Below are 14,917 nucleotides of genomic sequence, written 5' to 3' on the forward strand. Positions count from 1 at the left end.
TTTATAACTGAATGAGTCACTTTAAAATTCAACTTAACAAAATGTGGTACTTTTAAATTTTCTATCACTAGATCTAGATTAATTGGTTCTCAAATAATTAAGACCCCCCCCCCTTTTTTCTGCATGAAACCCTTATTGTAAGCTCAACATGTGTCATGAACATATTTTATTTAAGAGAAATTTGAAAAATGCTTTGCTAGAATCTTAAACATTTTGCAGTAACAAAATTTAGAAACTACTCCAAAATCTTCTTTCATATATATTAGAACTAAATATGTAGTCATAAGAAACAGAAGTGTTGTGGGCAATTGAACACTGAATTTTCATAGTGCCTCAACACGAAGTTACTGTGCACAGGTGTTTCTGTAATTGTGATGTATTGGGGATATTCAGTGTTCAATGGTCCTCAAATACATACTTCCACCTGTGTGATATAGCACTTACTGGGCTATTTTACTAAACTTGTAAACTGAGCAGCACAGTGGTTTCCTTACAAAGAAGGGGGAAAGTTTTGTACCATTATGCATACCTTGTATCATTTTATGTAGATCTGAGTTTTGAGGGAGGGAGAGCTCACTTCTTTTTTCTTTGAAGCAAAAATGTTAAAAATTTTCTTAAACACAAAAATATTATTTCTAGCAAATTCATCTTTGATAATATGCATGCTCCATATTGAACAGCTAATATGCGTGACTGGGTATGATATTGCTAATCATCTACACACTTATCAGGGACAATATCTATCCAACTCAATGTCAAGAGTTGTACCACAGTGTTTCTATTCTCCAGAATCTATGTTGAATCCCTATCTCTTAAAGTGCTGATATTTGGAAGTGGCAATTGGGAGGTCATGAGGATAGTTCCTTCATAATGAAGTTAGTGCCCTAGTAAAAAGCTGTCTGGTGACAGCTTGCTTCCTCTCTTCCCACTGTGTGAAGTGGCCATCTGCAGATCTTACTGGTATTTTCTCATTGCAGTCTAACTTGACTGATAGAGTGTCTTAGATAATATGTTTATAATAGACCATGTCACCCTGAACCACTTTCAAATACTATGGTATAGTCTCTCTGTAGTGTAGGCTATCCTGGAACTTGCTATGTATCCTGGGCTTGTCTCAAACTTCTAATTCTCCAGCCTGAGTCTCTCAAGTTCTGAGTTGACAGGCTTGTACCACTGTGGTTGGCTCATGACAGTTTTTTTTTTTTTTTGTCTTTTGTATAGCTAGTGAAGATCTTCTCCCAATCTGTGGGCTTTTCATTTATCTTGCTGGTTATATTCTTTGCCATGCAGAAGCTCTGCAGTTTAATGTGATCCCATTTATCCAGCCTTTCTTTGATTTATTGTGTTTCTGGATCTATATTTAAGTTGTTTCAACCTATGCCAAAGAGCTCGCTGTATCCCTTATCCCTTCCTGTAATATTTTCAGAGTATCTGTCTTACTTTGAGGTCTTTGATCCATTTGGAGTTGATTCTCATGCAGGGTGATATATAAGGACCTAACTTCAGTTTTCTACATGTGTATAGCCAATTTTGGCAGCACCATTTGTTGAAGAGCTTCATAATTAGTTGCTGGGATTATAATCATTTATATAAAAATGATAGAGAAATTGAGCTGACTTCTTAAAACTGTTGGGCTGTTTTCCTTGCTAAAGTTCAGTCTTACAACTCATTTCTTTAGCATATTAACCATAGTTATTTTATAAGCTGTCTAAATTTAGGCTGCTGCTAAAAAATAATGTACGCTATACTGAGTGACTTAAAACAGCAAACATTTCTTATGGTTTTAAAGACTGAAGAGCCCAAGATTCATGTGTTAGATAAACTGGTACTTAATGAGGACTTGCCCTTTTTTTTTTTTTTTTTAAGGAATTTACTAGGATTTGTACTCAGGCTCTTTTTTTACACTTAGGCCATGCTTCCAGCCTTTTTGCTTTATTTTTCTGAATAGGATTTTGTTTTTTTTTTCCTGGGACTGGCCTTAGAGTTTCATCAATCCTTCTGCTTAATGTCTCCCAGGTAGCTGAGATTTCAGTTATACTGCTAGACCTGCTTTGCTGATTGAGATGAGATCTCTAAGAGAACTCATATCTTCCTCAAACTCTGATCTTCCTGATCTTTACCTTCTGAATAGCTGGGATGACAATTGTGTACTACCTTGCCCAGCCCAAAAGACCTGCTTCTTGGTTCGTAAGTGTATTCTCTCTCACTTGGTAGAAAAAGTCTATTAATCTCATTCCAGATCTAATAATCTTCAAAAGGTGCAGCTCCTAATACCATCACTCTTTGAAGTAGGATTTTAATATATGAATTTTAAGGGGACACGGACTGTGTTGATAATACCGTCCATGTAGAACTCATGTCTAATTATCCTAATTTTGTAGATTCCCTGTGGTTTTTTTTTTTTTTTGCCAGTCATGGTGCCTGAACTCTGGGCCTAGGCACTGTCCCTCATCTCTTCAGCTCAAGGCTAGTGCTCTACCACTTGAGCCACAGCACCACTTCCAGCTTTTTCTGCTTATGTGGTGCTGAGGAATCGAACCCAGGACCTCATGCATGCAAGGCAAGCACTCTACCACTGAGCCACCTTCCCAGCCCCTGATTCCCTGTGTTTTTTATACTGTGTATCCCTTTTTGTTTACATTATTCACACCCCGCCCCCCCCCCCCCCACAGAGTATTTTTTTTAATTGAGATTAAGTGATTACATAATTTCCCAAATTTCACAGTATTGTGGGATAGTGATGCTCAGTTAAAGTCACAAACACATTCTGACTTTCCTGGAGCAAATTGTCTATCACGGTCTACAACATTTATGAGTTCTATGAGCTTTATGGTACAGTTATTTCTTCCACATTGGGTGATATGTACATTTCTTTTGTTTTGCATAGCATCAGCTGTTCCCTCCCTCCCATCGCTGCCATTAAGTTAGTTCATATTGGTCAATGTCCCGTGCAGCTAATGGGTCCTGCTGTTGTGTTTTTCCCTGATTCCCTCTAGTTCTGTGTCGTCTTCCTGGTTCCTCTCCGGTGTATACATATATACCATACATGTGATCAGCAGCATGGGGCTATTTAGTAGTGGTTCGACCAGATGAGTGGAAGTTCTTTGTTTCTTAAGTTCTGTTAATTTTGTCGTATCACCTAACATTTTGGATTTAACATCCGTTTATCAGGGAGACCATGTACCGTTTGTCTCTGCTCTTGGCTTACCTCGCTCAACATGATGTCTTCTAGCTCCATCCATTTCCCTGCAGATGTCATTATTTTGTCATTTCTAATGGCTGCATAATATTCCATTGTGTATAGATACCACAATTTTTGGATCCATTCATCTATGGTGGGACATCTGGGTTGTTTCAATATCCTAGCTATTGTGAACAGTGCTGCAATAAACATGGAGGTGCATGTGTCCTTCTATACTGGTTCCTGTTGTTCAGGATAGATGCCTAGAAGTGGTATGACTCGGTCATAAGGGAGGTTAATATTTAGCTTTCTGAGGACCCTCCAGACTGCTTTCCAAAGTGGTTCTATAAGTGCACATTCCCACCAGCAATGTAATAGGGTTCTTCTTTCTCCACATTCCCCCCAGCATTTGTCATTGGCTGACTTGTGGATGTGTGACAATCTGACTGGGTAAGGTGGTATCTCAGGGTTGTCTTTATTTGCATTTCCTTCACAACCACGGATGGTGAACATTTCCTCATGTGTTTCTTTGCCATTTTTATCTCTTCATCTGAGAAGTCTCTCTTTAGTTCCCTTGCCCATTTAGTAATTGGTTTGTTAGGTTTGGGAGGGATTAGTTTTTTAGTTCCCTGTATATACTGGATATTAACCCCTTGTCTGATATATTGCTGGTAAATATTTTTTCCCAATTAGTTGGTTGTCTTTCTAGCTTGGTTGCGATAGCTTTAGCACACACAGAGTATCTTTTTTGAACTTGAAATATATACAGAAAAATCCAAGTACCAGAAGCAAATAGTTACATTAATTTCACAAACGGAATACATCTACCTAATGTGTATCACACTAGGACACAAATTACCAGAATTCTTCAGAAGCTCACATCTTGATACCTTCAATTTGATACCTTGCTTTTCCTTCCAGATGGAAAATGATATCCTGACCCTTATTGATACCACTGTTTCCTTCCTGATAAAGTATTGAACTGCTTTAAAGTTTTGAATGATGGATTTTGATTTGCTTGTAGAGTGTGACTAAGGGAATCAACATTCTGAACTTAGTTAAATACCTCAGTTATGGACTGAGATGATTCAAAGCTGATGTTTAATCTGATCAGCCTCCTGAGTAGCTAGGATTACAGGCATAAACCACCGCCTGCCTAGTTATATTGTCTGTTTTAATAGTGGGGTGTGTGGTTCTTTGATGCATTTATTGCTAAGTTGATTAAAGTTATTTCACTATCATGTGTTTCCTAAGTGGTATATTATCACAGAAAGCAACATTTGTCCAAAAGTTTCATAGTAAATCATCACAAAAAGGGACATTTGTCCAAGAGTTTCATAGTAAATTTATAAATTACATATGAGTCAGCTTCTTGGTTCATAAGTTTTTAATTTGTACCAGGCACTTTGTGTAACCTTCATCAAACCGATTCAATTTCTGTAAATAATTGTGTGATAGAAATATGCTTTATCCTCTTCTACAGATGGGTAAGTAAAGAAAGGATGGCTTAGTAATGGCACTATGGTTATAGAGCTGGCTCTGATATTGAACTTGTGTGTTCTGGTACACCCATAATTGTTGTGAATATCCATCATCATTAGGCCATTTTTACCTGATGAATTTAAAACCTGAGAAAACATATCCCACAGTTAATACACAGTTACTAGAGATTGGTTCCTATCTTCTAATGAAACTTCATTTTGTTGATTTTCTTTGCCTCCAGAAAAGGTTTCCATTTGATTCCATCTTAAAGAATTATGTGTTTTTACACAGTAACTGAGGAGCCTTGTCTAAAAAGAGAGGGTAGAAGGAAGGGAGAGAGAAAGGGGGCTGGAGAGAGGGAAGAAGGAAAGAAGAAAGGAGAAATTTCATTAAAAAACTAAGTAGAACTTCTTAAGAGGAATATGCCTTTAATAAATAACTATACCAACTATTTTAGCTATAAGCAACATGTTCTTTATTTTATCATCTCATAGTTCATTATTAAGACTTTATATTGTTTCAAATAATTTTTTGAATTTTAAGAAACTATATTTTATATAATAAGTATGAATTTATAAAAATTCTCTTAATAGCTATATGAGATCTCTGATTCTTGTGTGGGAAAAAGCATTAATAAAGGAAAATTACCCATTTGAAATCTTTCACAAAAATTACCACTATAATCTTAAACATTTTAAAATAAAATTAGCAATTCAAATATGTAAAATAATGTAATTGAACTCTAATAAAGTATATTAATAATGAACAAGAAATAGATGGAGTAAATGCAATTACAAACAGCTTTTATGAGCATTTGAGAATTTTATTTGCCAGTTATCATTTTGTATATGTTAATACAGCAGCTTTAACATGGATTTAGTATTGACTTGAGTCAATACTAGATGAGTGCTATGGTTGAATTATATATACTATATTATATATATTACATATTGTAAAGCATTCATTGTTTACTAATACATATATAGAACTACTTTGGGTTGAGGTCCATAAGAATCAATCAGATCTGGCCTTGATACTTTAACGTGCATATCTTTTGTCTTCTTTTTGTAAACCCTAAGAGAAAAATAATTTATTTTAATATGTGTGAACAAAATAAGGGAATAATGCTATTGTTTCTAGTTTAATATTTATTTGTTTGCTTATTTTTTTCTTGAGATAGGGTTCATTTACATAAGACAGACTGGCTTAGAACTCATGATCCTCTTCCCTCAGCTTCCTAAGTGCTGGGATTGCAGACACGTGCTACATGCCTGCCTAATTTTTAGTTCAGTTTTGAAGATGGATATATTTTTAAATACTTCTGTTGTCAAAGAGTTATGCATTGTATAAATTTTCTCTTGATAATATCTTAAGGTCTTTTTTATTGTGGTTTTACCAAATACTAAACTTTTATTCATTCTAAGAGAGACTTAATAGATATACTTTTAAAGAAAAGTGTTTTATCCATATTTATATCGAAAGTTAAATAAAGAATGTAATATTGGACCTGGGAAGGTGGCTCCGTGGTAGAATGCTTGCCTTGAATGCATAAGGCCCTGGGTTCAATTCCTCAGCACCACATAAACAGAAAAAGCTGGAAGTGGTGCTGTGGCTTAAGTGGTAGAGCATTAGCATTGAGCTGAAGAGCTGAGGGAAGGGCCTAGGCCCAGAGTTCAGGCCCCCTTACCCCCCCCCCCCCCCACACACACACATACACATGCACGCATGCACAAAGAGTGTGTATTATCTTGCTGTGTACTTGTGCAGACATGTAGCAAGGAAAAATACTTTTATTAAATTATGTTAATCTGAAACATTTTAGATGACTTCATTGTTACATGCATAAATATATACAAATTGTTTTTAAATGATTTAATGATTTTATCCCCTTTCATTAATTTAATTTTTTTATTTTAAGATGCATGTATTTGTAAGAAATGAGAACTTATTTGATATAATCTTTATTCAGTTTTCCTCAGTGGTAGCATCTTGTAAAAATGTAGATCAATATTATAATCAGGGTATTGATATAGTCAGGATTTAGAATAGTTCTACTGTAAGGATTTTTCATGTTGTAATTTTATATCTAAACTTACATTGTTGTGCTTAACCACATTCCCTTTTGCTTCATTAAACCCTAGCAACCACGGATTTTTTTCCATTTTAGAATATTTTTATTTCAAAAATGTTGCGTATATGGAGTTATATGATATATAACCTTTTCAGGTTGTTCATTTTTTTATATACAATATATTTAACTGTAGTAATTTTTTGCCCTAAAATATACTTTATCTGATAATAGTTTAGTCATAACTACTTAATATTAACCTGATAAACATTTTTCCTAACTTTTAAAAACTTCAAACTGACTAGGCCTTTATATTTGAACTCCTTCCCTTCTTCCTTGTTTGAAGTTCAGAGTCTTGCACTTGTTAGGGTACCACTTAAACCATATTTTCAGCTCTGTTTCTTTGCTGGCTATTTTTCAGATAGGGTCTTGAAAATTTCTGTGGCCAGGCTGCTTTCAAACTTCAGTCCTTTTGCTCTCAGCCTCTGGAGTAAGTATCTGAAGTAAGTAGGATTTCAGGCATGAGCCAATGGTGCTGGCTTGAACTGAGTGCCTTATTAGCAGCATATAGTTGGGTCCATATGTCTTAATCTATGGTGCTATTTTTTTGTCTTTTCTGTTTTATTTTTTGGCCTGAGACCAGGATTCAAACTCTATACCTGACACTTTCACTCACTGGCTAGCACTCTACCAACTGAGCCGTAGAGCCAAACCCTTTTGTCTTAACTCATACATTTACATGTATTTTAATAATTGATTTTTTTTTGGGGGGGGTCCGGTTATGAGCCTGAACTCTGGGCCTGGGAACTGTCCCTCAGCTATTCAGCTCAAGGCTAGCACTCTACTACTTGAGCCACAGCACCACTTTCGGCTTTTTTTTTTTTGCTTATGTGGTGCTCAGGAATCGAACCCAGGTCCTCATGCATGCAAGGCAAGCACTCTACCACTAAGCCACCTTACCAGCCCTCTAATAATTGATTTTTAAGGTTTACGTTTGCCATTTTGTGATTTTTGCTTCTTCAGTTTGTGTTTCTGTTTTTCTCTTGTCTTTTTCTGTGGGCCACTGGAATAGTTTTTAGAATGCTATTAGAACAGTGTTTAGTTTTTCCCCCCTGTAATTTAAAAGCCTTTGTATAGTATTTTTGGCATTTGTGCTAGGTATTCTATTATATATCCATTATAAAACTACATTCTACAAGTTATACTTGATATGGTAATATTTTTATCTCCTCTTTGTCTTTTTAGTCTCTTCAGTTTGTAAATACAATTTTCAGAAATATGTCCTCTGCACATATCTAAAACTCTATTACGGTTACATTTGTTCAACCACCTAACTTAATTTAAATGCTTACAGCAAAAGGAACAAAAGGAACAACTGTTCATTCTGTCTGTATTTTTTCTTCCCATGTTTTTTTAAAAATCTGTGAAGAATTAATCTTTTATCATTTCCTTTTTGTTAAAAAACTTCTTTAGACCATTTCTTGGATAGATCTACTAGTGACAAATTCTATTATTTCCCCTGCTGCCATGATTTTTCCCTTCATGCTGAAGAAAATTTTTGTTGTACATAAGATTCTGTTGATAATTCCTCTTGTTCAGCAGTTTAAGATATTTCGTTACCTTCTGGCCCCAAGGGTTTTGATGAGAAATTGTTATTTAGATTGTTTTTATCCTGTGGATAAAATATTATTTCCCTTCTGTTGCTTTCAAGGTTTATTTCTTTGTATTATATTTTCGTAAGATTTGCTCCCATATGTTAGAGATTTTTTGGGATTATCCTTTGGAAACTTTTTCAGATTCTGTTGGACCTGTAATTTGGTATTTTTTGATAAATTCAGGAATCTGCAGCTACTAATTTTTAGTGTTCCCTTTCAACCATACCTTCTTTATCCTCTCCAGGATTCAGATTACAGGAATATTAAGTCTTTTTTGTATTTCAGAGATTCCTAATGATGTATTTTTTTTCTTCCTTTGTTTCGTCCCTAGTCTATTTTTCTTTTCGTTGTTCAGAATGAGCAGTTTCTGTCCTTTGGTGATGGTGATTATTTCTTTGGTTTCCAACATTTTGCATTTCATTCATCTAAATTTTTTATTTTGCTTCTTATATTTTTGGAATATTTTTATTATCTTTATTCAAAAGAGTTGCTATTCAATGAAGCAGTTCATGAATACGGTGCCTCTTGATCATTGTTACCCCTTTTATCATGCTCACACACCCTTTCCAACCTCGCACCCATTCCCTCACTTTTCTTGATTTTTAGGATGTGTATTGAATTTTTTTGCCATTTAACAAATCAGTTTATGTATACAGTGCATCCTGATCTGTGTCATCATTTCAACATTTTTAACCCCATTCAACCCACCCCTTTTATTTTTTTTTTACTTTTGTGGTATATACAATGAATTTTTGACTGCATTTTCCTCCCTCCACCCTTCATTTATCTAGCTCTCCTCGGCTTCACTCCCCCTTTTGCAAGTACCCATTTCTTCGTCCTTATTTTATTATAACATTTCTGTTTTTTCCCTTCCTAATATTGAGGCTTGAATTCTGAGCCTGAAGTCCTGCTTAGCTTTTTCTCTCAAGGCTGGCAGGACACCACTTGAATCACTCCTCCACTTCTGGCATTTTGCTGGTTAATTGAAGACTAGTCTCTTGGATTTATGTGCTTGGACTGGCTTCAAACCACGATCCACAAATACCTGAGTAGCTAGGACTATACGCATGAGCTACTGCAGCCTGACTTCTCTTCAGGTCTTATGCACAGTTTCTATTTCTTTACACTTTCCAATTTTTTACTTATTGTTTCTTTTTTTTTTTTTTTGGTCCGGTCATGGGGCCTGAACTCTGGGCCTAGGAGCTGTCCCTCAGCTCTTCAGCTCAAGGCTAGCGCTCTACCACTTGAGCCACAACGCCACTTCCAGCTTTTTTCTTATGTGGTGCTGAGGAATCAAACCCAGGGCCTCTGGCATGCAAGGCAAGTGCTCTACCACTGAGCCACCTTCCCAGCCCTTATTGTTTCTAATTATACATTTCTATGGTGTCTGTCTGCTCATGTGTATGTTCTCACATGTGTACACCCATACCCATACTTTCAGGCATCAACAACAACTGTAAATTTTTTTTTTTTTGGGGTCCGGTTGTGGGGACTGAACTCTGGGCCTGAGCGCTGTCCCTCAGCTCTTCAGCTCGAGGCTAGTGCTCTACCACTTGAGCCACAGCACCATTTCTGGCTTTTTTCTTTTTGCTTATGTGGTGCTGAGGAATTGAACCCAGGGCCCTATGCATGCAAGACGAGTACTCTACCACTGAGCCACCTTCCCAGCCTGACAATTGTAAATTTTATATTACTATTAATGATAACATTTTCTTTAAGTTGGCAACTTTCATTTTTAACTTCATTGAAAAATGCTTACGAATTCCCTTTGTCCTATCTGAATTGTCAACACCCCTACTGTTACCATTTGGGCTATTATTAAGTCAAAGAAAGGTTATTGAAGAGTGAACAATGTGATATTGCCACACTTTATCTGGTAACTGGGATGGTTACTAAGTGATTAACAGGTGAGTAGTAAATGTGTAAGACAAAGGGATAATTTATGTCCTCAGATGGATGAAGCTGCATAGCACAAGATTTTATTATGCTTCCAAGAATAGTACACAATTTAAATTTTATGAAATGGTTATTCCCGAAATTTTCTACTTAATTTTGGATTTCAGGGACTATTGATAATTGAATTTGGAAAACAAAACCAAACTTCAGATAAGAGCAAAGTGCTACTATGTAAATCCAATTCTTGGCAGCAAATTTCCTGTATAGTAGCAGTTGAAATGTACATAGATGCATGTGTGCTTTGGGGGGATTAAATGAGATAATAAAGATTTCAAACTTACAATAATTAAAAATGAACACCTATAGATTCCATAAATCTCAAACAGAGTTGTTTTTCTTGACAGCTCAAAGGTTTGCTCAGTCATTAGCTATTACCTGTCTAAGATTTATTATATTTTTTCTATTACTATTCAATATTCTTCTTTTCTGATTCTTAGATCGAGTTGCAGTAATTGACAGTTTTTGGAAATATTTTTCCAATTTCAGTTATTCTCATAAGTTTTACTGAAATCTATCTCTTTGTTCCTTTTGAGCAACTATGGGTATTTCTGTAGAGATTTAATCATCAAAGATTGTTGTATAACTTAATAGAAGCATAAGCCATAGCATCGAGTGACAGTTACTGTCTTACAATATCTAAGAAAAGTCAAGGCTTTATTCCATAGAGGTTGTGTAATATTTTTAAAATTACTCAAACAATAGTAGCTGACTTATAATACTTATAATATTTGCACTAATATTAAGATTAAACTGTCTTCCTTGAAGGATGATGTTTTAGAAGACAATGAAAAGAATTTCTATGAATCTGATGATGAACAGGAAGAAAAGACTGACAAAAAGAAGAAGCCGTACACTATGGATCCAGACCACAGGCTGTTAATTAGAAATACGAAGCCTTTACTGCAGAGCAGGAATGCAGCAGTATGTGCAAATGTTCTATACATATAATTCATGAATAGAAGAAAGAAAATTATTAAAAGTATTGCATTCAGAAAACAGAACTGAGTGTATTACTGGAATGATTGTTTGTGTATACTCCAGACACATATATTGGGTAGTTTAAAATACATAGATTATAAAATACAGATTTAGGAAATAATTTCTCTGAATCAGTGTATTTCAACCTGCAGTGTTTTTAAGTATACAGATTTGATTTTGATGAGGTCATTTGATTTGGTAGTTGACAACCTAACGGACTTCATGTACTTTTTTGAGGTTCTACGAATTGGCTTTTCTAAATTGTTTCTCAGTTGATTAGGTTTTTATTAAACCATGTGAAAAGACCATGTGTACTTCTGTTCCACCATCCTGAATGAGAGCATTAGATCGAGCACTCATAATGTTTTGTTTGGATATAACTGGTAGAATGCTTGAGATTATAGTATGACAAAAAATAATGTAGGATTTAACAGTGGTGAAGTGCTTCCCTGGCATGTGTAAAAAGGCTAGGTTTCAATCCCTAAAAATGCCCCACACCTAGTAAGTTTAGTAAAAAAAAAAAAAAGGCCAGGGCTCATTCCTAAAGATGCCCCACACCTAATAAATTGAATTGGCAGTAATAATAATAATTAAAAATTGTCTTTGTGCCTGGCACAATGCAAGTAATGCCAGCTACTTAGAGATCTAGATAAGTATGGTTTGATTCCAGCCCAGGCTGAAAATGTTTATGAGACCCCATCTCAAGCAATAAAAAGCTGGGAGTCATGGTGTGTACTTATCCTCCCAGCTGTGTGGGAAGCATAACTAGGAGGATTATAGTCCAGGCTGGCCTAGGTATATATGTAAGACCTTACTTGAAAAATAACTAAAGGATAAAGGACAAGGAATATGGCTAACGTGCTAGAGTGCTTGTTTGGCAAGTATAAGATCCTAAGTTTATACTCTCTTACCATCAGCAGAAGAAGAAAAAGTGATCTTTATATGATTATAACTCATCTTTTGTAGAAGAACACATTATGCTTAACAGAAAATTAGGAAATAAAAGTCTAGGAAAACTAAGACATAAGAAGTAAATTAAATATCACATTTTCATCACTTAGAAGTCAGTTTTATATCTTAGTGCATTTTTTTCTAGATCTTTGTTGCCTGCATATATTTAGTCACATGTGTGTACATATGTATTTATGTAGATATAGATTTAGATGTAGATGTATGTGTATCTCAAAAAATAACCAACACAAAAATGGCAGACTGTCTAAAGTAGTAGAGTGTCTGCCTGCCAAGTACAAGGACCTGCGTTCAAGCTACAGTACTGGCAAAAAATTAAAGTATAGTTTGCAATCTTGCCAGTGAGTTTGTACTTATTATTCCTAAGAAAGAAAGTATTCATTTAAGTTTTGGTTTTCTTTTATATACCAATATTACTAGATAGCTGTATGCTTTAATTTTTTATGACTATCACCTTGTAGATTAGGTCTATTATTGATGAGACTCCTAAGATTTTTTTTTCTTTTTGTGCTGGTACTGGAGCTTGAACTCAAGGGTCTGGTACTCTTGCCTGCCTTTTTTGCTCATGGCTGGTGCTCCATCATTGTGACATACCTCCAGTTCTGACTTTTTGTTAGCTAATTGGAGATAGGAGTCTTTTGGATTTGTCTGTCTACCCAGACTGGCTTTGAACTATGTGCCTCAGATCTCATCTCAGCCTCCTAATTAGTTACAATTATAGGCATGAGATGCCTAACATGAGACTTTGTAAGTTATTTTAATGCAGAAATTTATTTCAATTAAATTGTATTTGTTGATTATTATTGAATAAATGAGATCTTACAATCCTAAAATTACTAATGTTTGAAAGTTATAGAACAATCTTACGAAAAACTACTCAATTCCAAACAGTACATTTTGGATCCTGAAAACTATGTGTTTTTTGGGTTTTCTTTTTTGCCAGTGCTGGGGCTTGAACTCAGGACCTGGGTGTTGTCCCTGAACCTCTTTGTGCTCAAGGCTACCGCTTTACCACTTGAGCCACAGTGCTACTTCCAGCTTTTTCTGAGTAGTTTATTGGAGTCAAGAGTCTCATGGACTTTCCTGCCAGGGCTGGCTTTGAACCATGATTTTCAGATTTCAGCCTCCTGAGTAGCTAGGATTATAAGAGCCACCGGTGCCTGACTGTAAAAGTTAATTTATTTTTATTTTTATTTTTTTTTATTTTCAGAAAAAAACCTTTTTGTTCTCAAGCACTTTCATGTGCTCTGTACTCTAGATACACGTAAAATTTCTGCCATGTTTTTGTTAGGACCTCATAGACCAAACAGTAAATATGAAAAATTTTATCTTCTAAGCCAAATCAAGATTGTATAATTTCTATAGCTATGTCTCTGTAGCTGTCATGTTGTTAAGTTGGATACACTGGGTAATGAGGAGTCTTTGTGTTTTGCTTTCTTAATCCAAAGTGTAGACCTATGTAAGAGAAAACAACAGTACTTTCTGGCATATAAGGGAAACAGTGCTTTTGTATTTTGAGACAAAATCCAGTCACTTTTATAATAGTTCTAACCTTTTTGAAAACTAGTTTTAATAAGGTCATGTGTTTTGAAAAAAATAATAGCATTACAAATGCTACTGCTTTGGTGCCTTGTTTTTTGTTTTTGTTTTCCTTTGTTTTCCAGAGCTGAGGACTAAACTCGGGGCCTTGTATTTGCTAGGCAAGTGTTCTTCCACCGAGCTAAATTCCCAACCCTGGTGCCCTGTTTTTATTAATTATAACTTAAAACTGATCTTTAAAATTTTTTATCTTTGGGGCTGGGAAGGTGGCTCAGTGGTAGAGCGCTTGCCTTGCATGCATGAGGACCTGGGTTCGATTCCTCAGCACCACATAAGCAAAAAGAAAAAAGCCAGAAGTGGCGCTGTGGCTCAAGTGGTAGAGTGCTAGCCTTGCGCTGAAGAGCTGAGGGACAGTGCCCAGGCCCAGAATTCAGGTCCCACAACTGGACCCCCCCCCAAAAAAAAAAAATAAAAATACTTTTTATTGTTAATCCTGATGCATCTGACTTCATTTAGAATGCCTTAATTCTGAAAAAAAAAAAAAAATCCATACTCAGAGTAGCAGCAGTGCTAGGAGAATCATAGAATCCTGAATCTTGTGTATATTACCCTATGCTTCTGGCACACCTTGAACAGTTCATTTAATGTATAATTTTTAGGACTAGTTTCTTAGCACTGGTATACAAAATTGCCACAAACTTACTGGATTAAAACTACAGAAATTTATTCTCTTAAATTTCAGAAAGTGGAAGTTTAAAATCAAGGTGTTAGGAGAGTTACTTTCTATGGAAGCCTTATGGGAGAAACTGCTTCTCTATCCTATAGATGGTTCCTGGTAATCCTTGACATTTCCAACAAATGAAGCTTGCTAGATGCATCACTTCTGTGATGCCTTCACCTTCACATTTCCTTTTTCTCTGTTACTATAGCATATCCTCTCCGACACCAGACAAGAATTTAAGGGTAGGGGAAACCTCTTCATTACAGAATTACATAGTTTATTTTGCTTCACAGGCATTTGTTCACATTTCAAGGAAGTAATGTGTGGGAATGTATTTTGAAACTGTAGAGTGCTTGAACATTCATTGC

At 35.6% G+C, this 14,917-nt stretch overlaps 1 protein-coding gene across 1 annotated transcript in view; it reads left to right on the forward strand.

Moving 5' to 3' along the window:
* Ap3b1 (adaptor related protein complex 3 subunit beta 1) overlaps window positions 1–14,917 on the forward strand; it is a 226,083-nt gene that overhangs the window by 70,900 nt on the left and 140,266 nt on the right. The window contains exon 8 of the mRNA XM_042690763.1: window positions 11,108–11,263. Within this exon, the coding sequence (XP_042546697.1) occupies window positions 11,108–11,263 (156 nt within the window). The remainder of the gene's footprint in view (window positions 1–11,107; window positions 11,264–14,917) is intronic.

Source organism: Dipodomys spectabilis, unplaced genomic scaffold (genome assembly GCF_019054845.1).
Source record: "Dipodomys spectabilis isolate Male_0828 unplaced genomic scaffold, ASM1905484v1 ptg000140l, whole genome shotgun sequence".
NCBI lineage: Eukaryota > Metazoa > Chordata > Mammalia > Rodentia > Heteromyidae > Dipodomys > Dipodomys spectabilis.